The following is a 15,725-nucleotide window of genomic DNA, read 5'->3' on the forward strand; positions in this document are numbered from 1 at the left end:
GCACCTCCCTGCTTTAGCTCCCAAATGATCTCTTCTCCATATGTGACAAGTGTACTGCAGTAAGGACTTTGGATGTGTCTAAGTTGGAGAAAAGGAGGCTGAGGGAGCCACCTCATTACCCTCTACAGCTTCCTGAGGACAGGAAGTAGAGAGGGAGATGTTGATCTTTTCTCCCCAGTATCCAGGGATGGGACATGTCAGAATGGTTCAAAGCTGTGCCAGGGGAGGTTTAGGCTGAACATTAGGAGGCATTTGTCTACTGAGAGGCGGGTCAAACACTGGCACTGGCCTCCTGGAGAGGTGGTCGATGCCTCAAGCCTGTCAGCATTTCAGAGGAATTTGGGCGATGCCCTTAACGACATGCTTTAACTTCTCGTCAGCCTTGGGTTGGTCAGGCAGTTGGACTGGATGATATTGTAGGTCCCTTCTTGCTGAAAATCGTCCCTTCCCTTCCAGTCCCGTCCCGTCCCTTTCCACTCTATTCTACAAAAATATCAGCTTAAATTGCAGTCTCTTCCTGGCTGTAGCAATTTGGTGCCTTCCACAGCATTATGCCCACAGTTTGATGCCCTATGTGTCCTTTCTCACCTTAGTTACATTCCTACCACCGGACTTGAACAAAAGCCCCTGTAACTGTCCGTCTTGAACGAAAGACATTAATCCTTTTTCTTTTTTTTTCTTTTTTTGAATGGAGACTTATAAAGTGCTTTTTAGGTCATTCCATCAAATCCACTTTGTGTAAAGGACCTTTAAAGAGGGTCGTAATCTTATAACTGTAGGATAAGAAAGATCAAAGAGATGTTATAAGGTAGCACTGATGAATGTATAACACAGGAAATATTTCTCAAATTATTAGGAGGTGTAACTCTGCTGCAGTCCTAAATTAAATGAATTGTGTAAAACAAGTAACTAGTTAGCTAGAAAACTGTAATTAGCATTATAAAAGCTATTTTTTAAGATAAAATTAGCAAAAGTAATCAAAAAAAAAATCCCCCCCAAAAAAGTCTACTTTGGTATTGAGGTATTGAATACGCAGGTTAGGTACCTAGTATTTAGGTGTAACAAAATGGTTTCAAAAGCAACATACCTCCCTACCTATATAAGGAAAACCAGAAAGTAAGGAAGGAGCAGGTGATATAGAAGGGAGTGGGCATGGAGGGAGTTCAATATAAAATTATGGAAAAAAAAGATAAAATCAAAATCATAACAGTGAATTGGTGAGACTGTGGTTCTTGTGGCAAGCAAAGAAAGAAATTAAGAATAATTGTGATTTTGTCTGCAACTTGAAGTATTTCTTATCACTAGCGAACTTATTTACCTATTTGTCTGGAGTAAATACTGTTGCAGCATTATCTGAAACTCGCTGTTAGAAGAAAAGGTATCAGAACAAAACAGTAAATTAAGCAGAAACAAATGACCCAAAGAACAAAAGCATTCACTCCGGTGCTCTGCAGGAACATAAGAATGAAATGGCTGTGCAGCTAACAAAAATATACAATGTCCCATTAAACTGTTAAGAGCCCGATTCTCTTACTGGCTGTAGTCCAATTCCTGTTATTGAACAAAATGTTATTTGCTTGCTGGTTACAAGGTTTTCTGGAAGAGCACTATTAACAGCTGTTATTTTAGTGTTCTCTTCTACCTAGTTTAAGATATTTTGAGTTAATACAAAGTTTTCTGTTTTCTGTTGGAAAAAAACCCCAAACACCTCTGTAACTTTTCCATTAAAGAAAAGGATATAGATGAGCGCCTCAAGTAACAGTTTTGAGATTTTATGGTAAACAGCAGAAGCGTGTGTAACTCTTAGAGTTGTGTTCTATTTGAACCAACAACCACTGAAGAACAACTCTTGCACTGTCATTAATATGCCACCTAGTTATTTCCTCTTCGACTACGCTTCAATGATATTTTATCAGTTAAGTAAAACTGCTAGATTTTCTGCTTTCTGCTTGAAAATACAGCAGAGAGTGTAGACTTTGTAAAAATATTAGCTCCTAATAGCAGTATGGTCTTAATTTCTTCATGTTTCTGGAATAGTTAAAAGCTCCACTTTTAACAAAACTGCTGCTGTTTTTCACTTAAAAATATCATGCCAATTATGAACTTCGTTCTTCTCTTAAAATCATGAATTAGTTGGAGTAGTAGTATGCTCTATCTTTGTTAGATTTTGCTATCTAATTTTTCTAAGCAGGCCAAGTAGGACAATCCACTAAGCTTGCCTGAAGTTCTCAAATGAGCGTTTAGATCTGGGTGAAGTCCCATTTTTCATCTCATCGGAGTTCTGGCTCTACCATTGTGAGACCAACACGTTTTGTAATACAATTAAGAACTCCATTTTCTCCATGAAGGGTTTTAAAGTCCATTTTCAGATACATTTTAGGAAATTATATGTACGTAGATGATGACTCTGGTAGAACACTAAAAAAACTTTTTTTAGGAAAACCAACCACACAAAACAGAAGGACATCTCCATAATGAATCTATTCCTAAAAACCTGAGTATTGCAAAAGTATTAATTTTTGTCTTGCTGCTTCATAACCTGATTATAATGCTTCCTTCATCACGCTTTACTCACGTTAATCCATTTAAAACGTGTTTTATAGAAGGCTGCATGTTTCTTAGCAATTACAGGAATACCCATAGATCTAGAGTCTGATGTAAAGCATTTATTGTTTCTTTTCTGACACTACAGCATCTAGAACATAAAACCCTAGGCCATTCATCAATGTTTTCCTATCACAGGAATAAGTAGTTCCAAATAATGACTTCAGTTTTTGCCATTTCCATACCATTCCCATCACTGTCATAAGAATTTTCACCTCTGCTCCTTTCAAGATTTAAGTCCTCTCTTTACGTTATTCAAACAGATTGGATTTTTTTTTTTTTTAACATCTACACTGGTATAAAAAAATATTAATACTATTGTCTTGTTCAAGGATTGTTCTAATCATCATCAGGATTATTTTCACATAAAGGTTTCCATAAATTTCACTACATGACTTACAAGAACACCTCAAAAATATTTTTATGCCTCCAATACAATTTGCTTCTTCATTATGAACTGTATAAATTATTCATCAATGTGGTTCTATTACAGAACTATACACATGTATAGAATTCAGCTCCTTAACGTAAACAAGCACTACTGCTTTTGGTCCAGAAAAAGCCTTACAAATTCTGTCAAGAAACCTACTCTTCCCTGCAGTTCAGAAATGGTACACTATTTAACATTTGAGAAGTCAGGCTCTGATAGTGTTGATTAGCTGTTCTTTACTCTTACAAAGGATGGGCAGAAACCCGCACAACAGGTTGTGGAGCTTGTTTCACACAAGGCTTTGTTTCATTACAATTTTCAGAATTAATCAGAAACTTGAAACTTTTACTGAGGAAGGTCAGCTCCGGTATTTAATCTTCTCATTCTGGATCGTGGAGGGTGCTGAGCCCTACAACTCTTACCACACACAAAGATGTAGATGATTGCACACCTTTTTTTTACTACCTCCTAGCAGGTCTCACTTCCCAATTTTATTTTGATACTTTGCCACTATGTCTAACTTCAAATAATCATTGCAAGCTGTTATCTCACTATTTAAAACCTGTGAATGCTGGTTCTGAGAAATGAATTCAAAGAAGTCAAAGCTACCCTGCCAAGTATGGCTATTCTATTTCAAGTTCATAATTTTTCTTGATAAAATGTTATCAGAGAGGATGTAACACCTAGTATCTAGGTATTTGAACTCAGAAAAGAAAATATATTCTCATGTCCTACTAGTCTAAAATCAAGAGAAATATCATTAGGGGAGTCATGAGAGAGGTACTGTAGAAGAGCTAAATATCTTATACATGTTTTGGATCCCAATGAATTGACATATCGTGGTATGAGATAGTTCTAGTGGCAAAGTGATACCTAACAACTTGTTGACAATTTCATTGGGAAGAATGAACTACCTAGTTTATATGAAACACATGCCTACTTTTTTCAGGCACTGTGCTTCCATTACCACATGCTACAATAAGGAAATAATTTCCTTAAATCCCTTCTCGCGCTGCTAAGATCACTGTGAACACAAATTAATTTTCAGAAACATCTGTGAAGCAACTACTACCGTGTCTTTTTCACAAGTAAAGAAACTGAGTCAGAGGAAGTTTCCTATGACTTAGGCATGACTGAATATAAATTAATAACAATGCTAAGATTGAAGTTGAGGGATTAGTTAAGTGTCGAGTGTTGACCCAGTTCACCAGGATACACAACCAGGGCACATTTTTTCCACATTGCAGAAATTCTTTTTGTAAACTGCAGTGCTGGGCAACCCTTTAATTATGCACAGAGCACTTTAGGACAAAAAAAAAAGAAAAAAAAAAAAAGGAATGATTTTTGGCTCAACAGGTTTATATGGAACTTCAGAAACTTACTCTCACTACCAATTAATATTCATTCAAAGAGCCATCTACTCGGGCCCTGGTTCTCTCTTAGGCCACTTCATACTGCTTGAACCGTAGTGGACCAGAAAATCGAGCTCTTCTAGTGTGCCATAGGGACTAGTTCTTATAGTAGCCTCAGAAACCTTTACTAACTTGAGTGAGGCTTTGTACTAGTGCAGAGGTTAATTCATGTGAAACTAATTGCAGAACTGTGGCCCAAGTAAGAAACTGGTCTAGCTCTATTTGCTTGTTATCCAGTTGTCAAAATGTAGTGCTCATTAAGTGCAGAAACAAAGAGTCCAGATGGATTCTTTATATCTGACAATCGTGTTTCCCATATAAAAGAAAATAATGAGTAACTGCAGTGGAATTTAAAAACCTTATTGAAAAGAAAGGAAACCCTAAGGCATGTCTTTTAATCAAGAATAATTCAGAGGCCCCTCCTCGATGCATTTTATCACTTACTTTAACCTAAAAAACCCATTTTTGCAAAATGCATTTTGACTGCCCGAGTCTATAGGACGTGACTGAGACCAAAACGATTGCCTTCTAAGCCCACTGCTCTCTTCCAGTATGAACTCCATGCTCGCTCCAATTGTGCTCGAATCCATTCTCTCCCGTCCTGTAACAGTAAGATTTTACGTTTCCAGATTCCTCTACCTTAACCAAACTGTTAAGTCTTTAACAGGATGATCAGACGGGCAGGAGTCACTGACATGAGAGTTATACCTGGTTGCTTAAGTAGCGGATGTCAATAAGCTGGCGTAGGAGGCAGAACAGCATATTTTAGCTCGTAATATTTGGTATGAAGATATTATCTTCTGTATTGATACGAATCTAAAATCTGATGTGATTAACAATTCGAACTAGCAGTTTCTAGAAGTATTCACTGTTACAGCATTTTCAGGGTGCACCCAAACTCTTAACACGATCTAGAAGTGAGCTTGAATGCTCTGCTGCTCAACATCACTGAGGATGCAGTTTGATTAAGAGATTTAGGAAACCTAAGCCTGCCTACCTGTCAAAAAGGGCAGCCCCACTCTTCTCCAAGGCACATTTCTAGCTATTCCCTTGTGAATGTACCAACGCTTGTGCAGCCACACAAACAGATTACCTCATGGAATTGACCTGGCTAAAAATTAAACCAGTAAAATGAATTATTTTTTGCAGCAGGATCAGTTCTCTGATCCAGCTTTCTGTACAGTAAAAATTAGCACATATGCCAGTACTAGACAGTGGGGAAGATCATGGAGCCAGGAATGGGAAGGAGAGATAACTGAGTTTCACCACCTGTGTAGTTGAGATGTTCCAGATAAAGCCATGTGTTGCCTGGCTGGATATAGAAGACCTACGTCAGATAGGCACCAAACCATTTAAAATTCAGAAAATCATAACCAGTTACGTGAGTTAACCAAATAATTAACAAAAGAAGCAAATGAAGCACATGGTGCCAAGTACAAGACAAAGTCTACAGAGTTCTAGCTGAGATGTTCATGTAGCCATGCATCAGCCTGTCTACGGCTTCCATTTGTAAATGTATCTCAAGCCTCATTTATCTGTTCCCAGCAAAATAAATAGATTCAGGCTCTCCCTTAACCCACTCCCTCAGGCATTGAAATCCACCACTTAATCATTCAGTAAGACCTTCCAGCCCTGATTAGCTGCTTCTCTGCAAGTGCCTGTGTTTCTGAAGGTAGGGCATGTGTAATGCTACTTACCTCCTGTGGTTGTTTCGCTGCGTAAAGGCGTAACCACAAGGGAATTCTCAAATAGCTCTGCTCTGGTTATCGTCTCACCCAATCTGCAGCACGTCTCCAGGATCAGGCCCCACAGAGTAAGCAGGTGTGGGCCACAATTCTGGAGGTTATTAACTGGTACGGATATGCAATGCACTCGAAATCCCAGAAATCAAAGCACTTGGCTGCAGTAGCAGGGTCTGTTTCCTCTTCATTAAAGCTCTAGATTCTGAACCTCTTACGGTGAAAAACATCTGATGGCTTCAGTGGGACTACTCCTAACAGTAGTCGATATTTGAGAGAGCCAATCAGGAGTGCAATCTGGAGCTTAATAAAAACTGAGTGTAACAAATACTTAAAGTAAGTATTACACAGATATTCATGCTCAGATGTTACTACTACTTTAAAAGAGTGAGTCATGATATTTTTTCCCTCTCTTCAGGTGTAATCCTTGGATTTTCTCTCCGGTCATATAAGATGAGCTATCGGGAAGTGAAGTACTTTTCATTTCCAGGAGAACTGCTCATGAGGATGCTGCAAATGCTGGTCCTGCCACTCATTGTATCCAGTTTAGTCACAGGTAAAAACAGGAAAATGTTTCAGTTTTGGTTTTTTTTTCTTTTAAATAATGTTATAATGATGCACACACCAAATCATAAAAAATGAACATTCAGTGTTGTGGAAGAGTTATAACCTGCAGAAAGACATACCTTTACTATTGCCGTTTTAGAGACAACGTAACAAGAGGTTTGAACTAATATACGAAGAAACTAAAAGATGCTTTTCCCACTTCCAAGGTACTCTAACTCTACACGTTACTATACGTAGCTGCTATGAAGCTGACTCTGTAATCCACTTTCTTCTTGCTTTCTAAACAGCTATTACCTCCACAGTGTCCTATTGTTACCGAAGATAATGTATTTCAGAAAAACAATACCAAGAATGTTTAAACTATTGATCATGGGCAATAACCCGTGCCTGTGAACCCAGATCTGTAAAAAATATGTCTACCTTCTAATCTTTTAGCAACAGATAAGAAAATTGAGTGATGAATGGGATAGATTGGGTACTTTGGAAGATACTTCATTCCATCAGTTCTGGTTTCCTGTCTTCTGGTCCTCTATTAAGACTCAAGCTGCCCTGACTAAATCATTCCTTGAGCTAGAAATGTGACAATTAATTTCTTATGATGAAGTATGCCTTCTCAGAAGTTTTGTGGAAGAGCTCTTACATTTTTTTATGAGTGTACAGGGCATAACTGTGATGTATTTATCCTATTAATTATCTCATAGGAAAGAAAACATAGACTTAGGTCTATCAGCAAATCAGCAGTACAACTAGAAAACCTTAATCAAACCCCCCGGCTGTACAGTCCTAGGATATGAGCATCTAACAAACCACCTTAATTGTCAGAGGATCTAGAAATTATAAGTTGTTCTCTGTTACATTGATTTTCAAATATTGTAATACTAACCTCTCCATCAACAAATGAAAATGAGGGTAGTCTCAAGGTTCACAGATACTAGAGATAGCGTGTATGTATGTAAGCCTTTAACACAACAGCAGAAAACTACGGTAATCACAATTATAAAATCATCTGCCTTCAGATATTTCAAGGGGAAAGTAATGCTTGCTTCTACAGATATGTATTAAATGGATACTGGAAGCTTAATGAACACTGACACTAGAGAGGAATTTTTAAATCTTGTAGGGTAAACAATATCAGGTTTTATTCCCAGCCACTGCATAATTGTGTTACACATCATTATCTCCTTGCTGTCTTGTCCCTTTCACCTGCAGAACTCCCCAGGCTGGCTGGACACTGATGGAAGAAACATTAAAGTTGAAAAAGAGAGACATTTACCCTTTGTCAGTGTCAGCTGTCAGAGCGCTGCTGCTCTGTTTGTAGGATGAGTTATTGCAGGAGGCTTTACCTACTCAGTTCCTTGTAATTCTGCACCCATATTGATTCCCTGAGACAGCTCAAGGTAAAACAGGAAATTAGGTAGATTATCTTATACAAAGATTTGAATTCACTTTGGAAATTCTAAGTAGAAACACTTTGTTCAGGTAAAGATCAGCAAATCCACCTTGGAGAATGCCAAGCATCACAACTAGCTGGCCTTGTGATAAAACAAGCTCATTTGCTGCATTAACAGACCTGAGGAGAGATTTTGTGAAATACCAGAGCAATGAGTTTCCAGCTAATGTTATTCTGAAAAGAATCTTTAATTTCAGGATTCAAACAATACTCTTCTTTTGATGGGTTCTTTCCACCCCTTAAATTCTTTAGGGCTCTTTATCCTTTACAATGCTCTTTTTTTCCTGTTAAAATAATTTCCTTTATTATAAAAAGGCTTTTGGCAAAGAGCAATCTTAATCTATAAAATTTTTCTTACTGTCACAGAGGTGCCTTGTAGTATTAAGTGGATTATTCTTAGTTTCCTTTTGAAGCAGAGGAAGTAATTTTCAAGGTGAACAAGAACATTTTAAACTTCTTTAGTTGGGCAGAAGACAATCAGAAAAACTCAATGCAATTCAGAAATGGCATTTCTTGCTTTCAAAAAATATCATTAAATATAGCAGGACTTTATCTTTTCTTTTATAAGATTAATAGACATTTCCCAGTTTATTGCTAAAAACTGTGGAAAAATTGTTCTACACAGAATAGTGCTTCATTTAGTGTACAAAAATTTTTTTTAAAAAAAGGTGCTCGTGTATTTGCTGCAGAACCCCATCTAAATAATAATAAAATATAAATAATAATAAAATATCTCAATAATTATGAACTATAACCTTTACAGCTATACCACTACGCAATTTTACAGATAGTATTGATTTGTTTTTGTTGCACATTATGGGATTATTCATTAGGTAAAAGTCTAACATTTCATTCTTGGTATCCATGAGCCAAATCTCGCATTTCCTATATTTTCTTTGGAAAAGCAAAATGGCTGCCTCCTAACTGACTTGAAAAAGGCTCCTCCAGGGTCTTGCACACTGATAATATAATCGCTTCTTCTAATTGTAAATGACCTGAACAAATACTTTTGCTGTTTGCAGGCATGACAGTGTGTCCCAGATGTGATGTTCTGGGTTTCCATTTGTATTTATGTGAGTGTGTTCGATACAACTGGTCACAACAATGTCGGAAAATATGGTCTCTGAGGTATTAGGAATAGGCTGGGGACGATCGTATTCCTTCACAAATTCTGCAAATGTCAAAGGAATTAGAAAAATAAAAACAAAGTAATAGTTATTGAAGCTATAAGCCATTGCACAGAGAGATGCATTGAGAAATTGAAGACTTCTGCTCTACAAGGTACTAAGATAAAGCAAGCTGGGAGAGAGAAAGAGAATATAGAAACAGTGAAAGGTCTGCTGGCTCGCCAAAGATAATCAAGTAATTATCCCAGTCATGGATACTAGTATACTCACTGTGTGTAGATGTTAATGCTTGTCCAAACTTAATGAGAGTAACACTAATATAGTAGAGATTATTATTAATCCCACACCAGGATTTTTGTGAGCAAGATTCTGTACAAACGCAAAGAAAAAGAATGTGAATCTTCTTACACAAAAGAAGTCTGTGTAGTGAAACAGTTCAGCAGGTTGGGTATGAAAGGTTTACCTTGAAGAAGAAAAGTATGTGGTCAGTATGTAGTTTGTAGCACGTCGTTATTTCTATTCATTCCCCTTTCTAACTTAAATAGTGGCACGACTGTCTTTCATGGATTCTAGAAGAATCATTGCCCTGCCTCTAGTGCAACGTTCCAGCAACAGGCTGCAGTACTCACAGCTGCAGGAGGCACAAGTGGCTTGCCTTTGGGCAGACTCAGAGACTCAAGGGTTTGTTCCTAGGTTTTTTCAACACATTCCGCGTATCTACCACTACAAAAACCACAGGGAGTGTTGAAAGTGTTGACAAAGTGCAGAAAGCTGGAATTTCCATGTGTGAATGCCTCTTGACTATCCTTATACGCACACGATGCTTTTGATTTCAGCTGTCAAAGAAGTGCAATGGATGCTGATGATGTTAAAAACAAGTAGTAAGGAACATGGTCTGTCCCCTCCCTGAGATAAAAACAAAGGCACACGAAGTGACTTGTGTAATAAAACAAAACACAAGTAGAGGTCACAATTAACAGCCAACTTGCAGATGTAGTCACTTGAAATTACCTATGATGAAAAAAGGATAATATTCAAAGAAACAACTGAACTTGAAAGTCTCCAAGCCACTCCCTTATGTAAGTCAGGAAAAATGCAGCATCTGGACGTGAACAGATTCAACTGCTGTAAAGCTAAATTCTGCCTAAAGCAACTTATGGATGTAAAATGTGGAAAATATAGACCGTGACAGGTTGTATAACCTTAGGCAAATCATGTTTTCCATTTGTATCTCTGCTTTCTTTCTACTTTCAAATGTAGTGCTGGTGAAGTTTTTTTTTATAGCTAGTAAGCAAAAAAGAAGACGGCTCTATACGATGAAAATTTTAATGGAGACGTGTAGATTAAGGCACAACTTAGCAGATGCAAAGTTCCAACAGCTCCATCTCCTTCTTACACTGAGGATTCCAGAACTGGACACAGTACTCCAGATGAGGTCTCACAAGAGAGGATATGCATAAATGGATAATTTTTCCACTGGATAGAACTGTTTAACAGGAATGTGTTAGCTATGAAGTTAAAGACAAACCATTCTCCTGAAGTTAGTGATGTAAACTAGGTTGTATGGGAAAGAACGGTGATAAAGTGGCACAGCCTCCCACATCTAGATAGCAGCTATATCCAGTCTCCTGTGAAGAGATATTTCTAGAAAATACTACAGTCTTATGATATTAAAGTTAAGAAATTGGATTTGATATTTACCTTTCCAATATTTGGAATGAGGCGGCAAACAACCTATCAAATGTATTTAAATCTATCAAATACTGTTAAATCTTATCAAAGTATCTATCCTCTAGTAAATTACTAGCACTTTTCATGCTGATAGTTTTAATGTCCTTTATTAACAAATTAATTTAATAGCAGAAAACTTAAAGTACCAGATTTTTTTTCTCATCCTAACCCTTCACATCAGAGCACACAATAGCAATGTGTCATTCAAGACCTCTGCATCACCTCTTCAAAAAAAGAGTCTGAAAATCCATTCCATTTGTGGATGCAGCAGCCACGCTGCATGAAATCTCTTTGTAGTTGCAGTGTTCTCCTGTCTACTCACTGACCAGTCTGTTGTGGAAAAAAGGCTTATCACTTACTACAAGGTCCCAGGTGCTGCTTCATATCAACCACAAATAGTTATAGTAATCTCAACAGATGAGAAATAAGTGGGATTTCAGAGAGATGAACAAATGCTGTGGAGCCTGCATTACCCTTCTACCAGGGAGAAAAAGGAGAAACCTAGCAAAAATTCCTTCTTGTTCATTCTGGCAGATAAAACTTACAACCAGTGTGTGTGCAACATCTTGGGTACTCACAGTAAAGCTTGCAGCCAAAACCAGTTGATCTTACTCTTCTGTGTTTCAGTTTTAGGAATATACCATTCCTGATTCAGTTCATATAGTTCATACATAGAAAGTATGAAATAATTAGGCAGTGTTTGGTTAATTTAGCAGGTTACCCCAAATTTTTAAGAAATTGACATTTTCTGATTTTCCCAGAATTCTCTGGGGTTTGCATGTGCTAAAGAAGTTATTTTAGAAGTCAAAGTAGTCAAGACCCATCAAATCAGTGAAAGGTTTTAAACTGATCTCAGTTGACTCTGGTTATGGGCGAAAGAAGTGAATTGGCAAGATTCTCAATGAGTGAAGCATCTTTTTGATTGTCAGTGTATTTCAGCACCTGTATATTTATATTGGAAGCTTTCTACAGAGGGACCTTGTAGGTATCACCCGCGGCAGTCAGCCTGCTATGAGTAACTAATCCATGAACATTCTAGAAATCTGCTAGTTTTTTACTTATGTCTTTCTTTTAATACATAAGATGTCACTAAAAAAAAGTAAACAACCTTCCGTAGTACTCTTCCCTCTTTCTCCCCCACACATTAATGGACAAGCACGCCAGTGTTGTAAAAGCTGAATTGCATGGCAGCTTTAGTTTTACACACTTACAATTTTCTTATTTAGACAGACACTAAAAGATGAAAACAATTGTAATCTTCTTATACTGTTTCCTTCCGTGGTCTTTAAGGGAATATGAGCAGGATAAGTTCAATAGTTATGCCATGTAATTACAAAGTATTTTGGAGATAAGCTTCTAATAAACTTCTAAAAGTTAAAAATAAAAATAGTGTAAGTAGCAGGCATCTACAGAAAAAAGAGGTAGGTAGGAATTTATTTAGCACCTAGAAGAATTAACAGTAATGCACAAGCAGCAAGGATGTTCAAGGACAAAGTGTGCAATAATTAAGGACAAGAAAACCGAAAAAGGACTCTGAAATCATTCAGGTTTTCTAGAAGACCTTAATTGAAGACTGATTTAAATTTCATTGCAAAATGTAGCTTTTCTTAGTGGACCACAACTTTTAGTTGATTCACAAAGGATTGTGTAAGAGGTTGCTACACACATGCATTCTGCGTGGAATTCCAGCTGAACTGATAATTAAAGGTAATCTCCCATCCACAAAGACTTAGTTTTGATTTTTATCTTAGTTCAAATGCATAACATCAAGACTTTGCTTGCTGACAGACCAGTCTTTGGCAAAGTAAAACACAAAAACTACTTGGAGGAACATGTAGGAATTAAAGCATCTTGCCTGAACATTGATGGACCACGCTAAATCCACACTGTCTCTCTATTCACATTTCTGTCTCAATAAAATCAGGGCTATAAATATCTCAGAGAAACTCAGAACAACTTTTTTTTGTATAATGCAAACAAATATTAATTGGTGACAGAAAAACAGTGTACCTGAAAACTAAAAATCTAAAAAATATTACAAAAGGTAACAGTAGCTACTTTAGATTGTAAATAGGGAAGACTTAATTTTGTATTTGTACAGCAAAGTAACCAGAATGCCAGGCCAAGCCTTATCTGTGCTTTTGGAATTAGGACACAGAGAGCAAGCGTTTTATTCAGGATATTGAAGATTGAAACTGTAAAGAACTACGTTCTCAATAATGAATGACTCTGCGATAACGTGACAGATGAACCAGAATGGTGCCAAGTGCAAAGTAATACACCTGGGAAAAGAGAAAACGCCACACCTGCACTACACCGAATCACAAGCTCTCATTTGGCCATTAGTACACAGGCAACAGTTCTCAGATCCACTGCAAACAGTCTGGAGATGCTGATAGTGCTGATTAGTGGAATGGAGTTCTAGTGAAAAGCAAGGAGGGATTAAACAGACGACCATTTTTGGCCTGAAAAAGATACAGCTGTAGAAGTTCACCGTAAAATCTGTAGAAATAATGAATAATTTGTAGAGGTTTGGATGGAGTAAGTATTTATTAGTATGTGTCATAATTATTTTTCATAGTAAAGGAAATTAAGGAGTGCATTTGTGATAAAGAAAAGTAAGTAATTTTTCACATAGCACAAAATTAAATTGTGTTGTACGGTACCACCCAGAAGTTAATAGATTCAAAATGAAACTAGAGAGGTCACAGATACAGCCATCATTGACTATTGCATTTGGGGAACTAGTGATTTAGGAAGGCCCTAGTCCCCACTGGGGGCTAAATGTCACCAGCAGGGGCAATCAGGAGCAGTGAATACTGACTTTTTGTTTCTTATAGTCTTTCACTAAGAATCTGTTGTAAGGTAGAGCTGAAGACAAAGACATGGGTTGGCCAGCCATCGGACTGACTAATTTCCGATAGATTTACGTTATTTCTGAGCTCCATAGAATTTCATGTCAGATTGAAGGGATCTCCCTGGTTTCACGTGTTAACATTTCACCTACCCCCTTCTCTAAGGTAATAACTACCTACAACTGCTTCCATGTAGCTCTCTTAAGAGAGAGCAAAAACCTTGCAAAACCGAGGAAAAACTTTTCCAAGTTCATAGAATCATTTCACTTTCAACAAATTTGAACTCACTCCATTAACTTGAAATTTGACTTAAAATTAAAAGAAATACGGCAAATCGTATATCAAGAAAAAAGGAAAGAACTATGCACAACAATTTTAGCAGCTCCTGATGGTGCCGCTCTTCTGAAGTTGACACATAACAACAGTGTAGGAGCCATTATCCAAGTATGACAAAAAACAGCCCGACAACTTGTGAAGAGTTCCACCCAGTGATAGGTACACAGAGGCTTCTTTCAGGCTTTAACAGCTTTCACTTTCCTACTCCTTTCGCCTCTACTTCTAGCCTGAACGCTGTGATCTCCGTTGCCATTCCCTACAGCTCCATTGCATTTGCTTCCTTGTCAGTTTGTCTTTGCTGTAACTGCTTGTGAAGACTGGAACAGTCTAATCAAGAACATTCCTGAGGCCTCCTTTTGGGGACACCAGAAACATTTCTCGGAGTACTTACACACCAGTAGAAGTAACACATATCGTCCTTTCATCAATGCTGTAAAATCTGACAGACACAAAGTACTTTCTGACTCACTGCATCAGTTACAGAGATCATTGCAGAAGGACCAACTGCAGACTCAACCACACACAGAAAGTTGTCATTTTTCAGCAACAAGTGACTCTAAAGATATCATTAAGTCCTTATTTTCACCTCTGATTCTTTTTCCATGTTTTGATGTTGGGCAGCTGTTGACCTATAGTATATTATTTCATTTATTTATCAAAATTAATTGCTGCATCTCCTACATGCTGTCCTCCAGCTGTGTATTTGTATTGTAAACTTCTACAAGGTGGATCAATAATTATCATCATTACCGGAGGCAGAGATTCTTAATACTTGTCTCTTGATAGCACTGCTGGATACCCCACCTTAGTTCTGAGCAGTGGAGGATGACAAAAGTCACTGTACACCACAAGAGCTACAGGTCTGAAGCCTTGGATCTGAGTTCCGGTAAGATATTGGATTGTCTGGAAGAGGAGGAAGGCTGCCCAGCTAATCCTGGTATCTGGCCACATGACACATATCTCTTTGGTGATGGAGGACAAGACAGAGGAGACAGAGACACTCAGGACAGAAATCTCTAAAGATGTCCTGAGACATAACTAGGGATCAGCAACATCTGGAATTAAAGCTCCATGTTAGGGAGTCATAAAGCTCATCCTGCATCAGCGACAGTTCTTATCATCCAGATACCCCTGTTGGTGTATATTATTTCTTTACTTTCTCTTCCAGGCTCTCTCTGAATATATTCCATATCTTGTGGTCCAGACTTTGAGAAACTGATGTAGCAAAACATAGACAATTCTGTTGTTTATGGCATGAAGAGTGCCTGAAAAGATATCACTGCAAGTATTTAAGAGCTTGCTTGGTTTCTAGGAGTTCCTTTCTAGTTGTTTCACAGCTCCTTTTCATAGTTGTCAACTTTTTGGAGACGTGGATGGCACAGGGTAAAATACCTGTTCGTAATCCATTTGTTGCAATGTTGTCCCAGATGAACGCCTGAGACAGCCATGAGCACAGAAAAATGTTTGCTGGAAC

At 37.7% G+C, this 15,725-nt stretch overlaps 1 protein-coding gene across 1 annotated transcript in view; it reads left to right on the forward strand.

The window, feature by feature from the left end:
- Positions 1 to 15,725, forward strand: part of SLC1A3 (solute carrier family 1 member 3) — a 65,773-nt gene that overhangs the window by 14,582 nt on the left and 35,466 nt on the right. Inside the window, exon 3 of the mRNA XM_054054632.1 lies at positions 6,604 to 6,741. Coding sequence (XP_053910607.1) covers positions 6,604 to 6,741 — 138 coding nt within the window. The remainder of the gene's footprint in view (positions 1 to 6,603; positions 6,742 to 15,725) is intronic.

The sequence above is a fragment of the Cuculus canorus genome, chromosome Z, assembly GCF_017976375.1.
Source record: "Cuculus canorus isolate bCucCan1 chromosome Z, bCucCan1.pri, whole genome shotgun sequence".
Taxonomy (NCBI): Eukaryota; Metazoa; Chordata; class Aves; order Cuculiformes; family Cuculidae; genus Cuculus; species Cuculus canorus.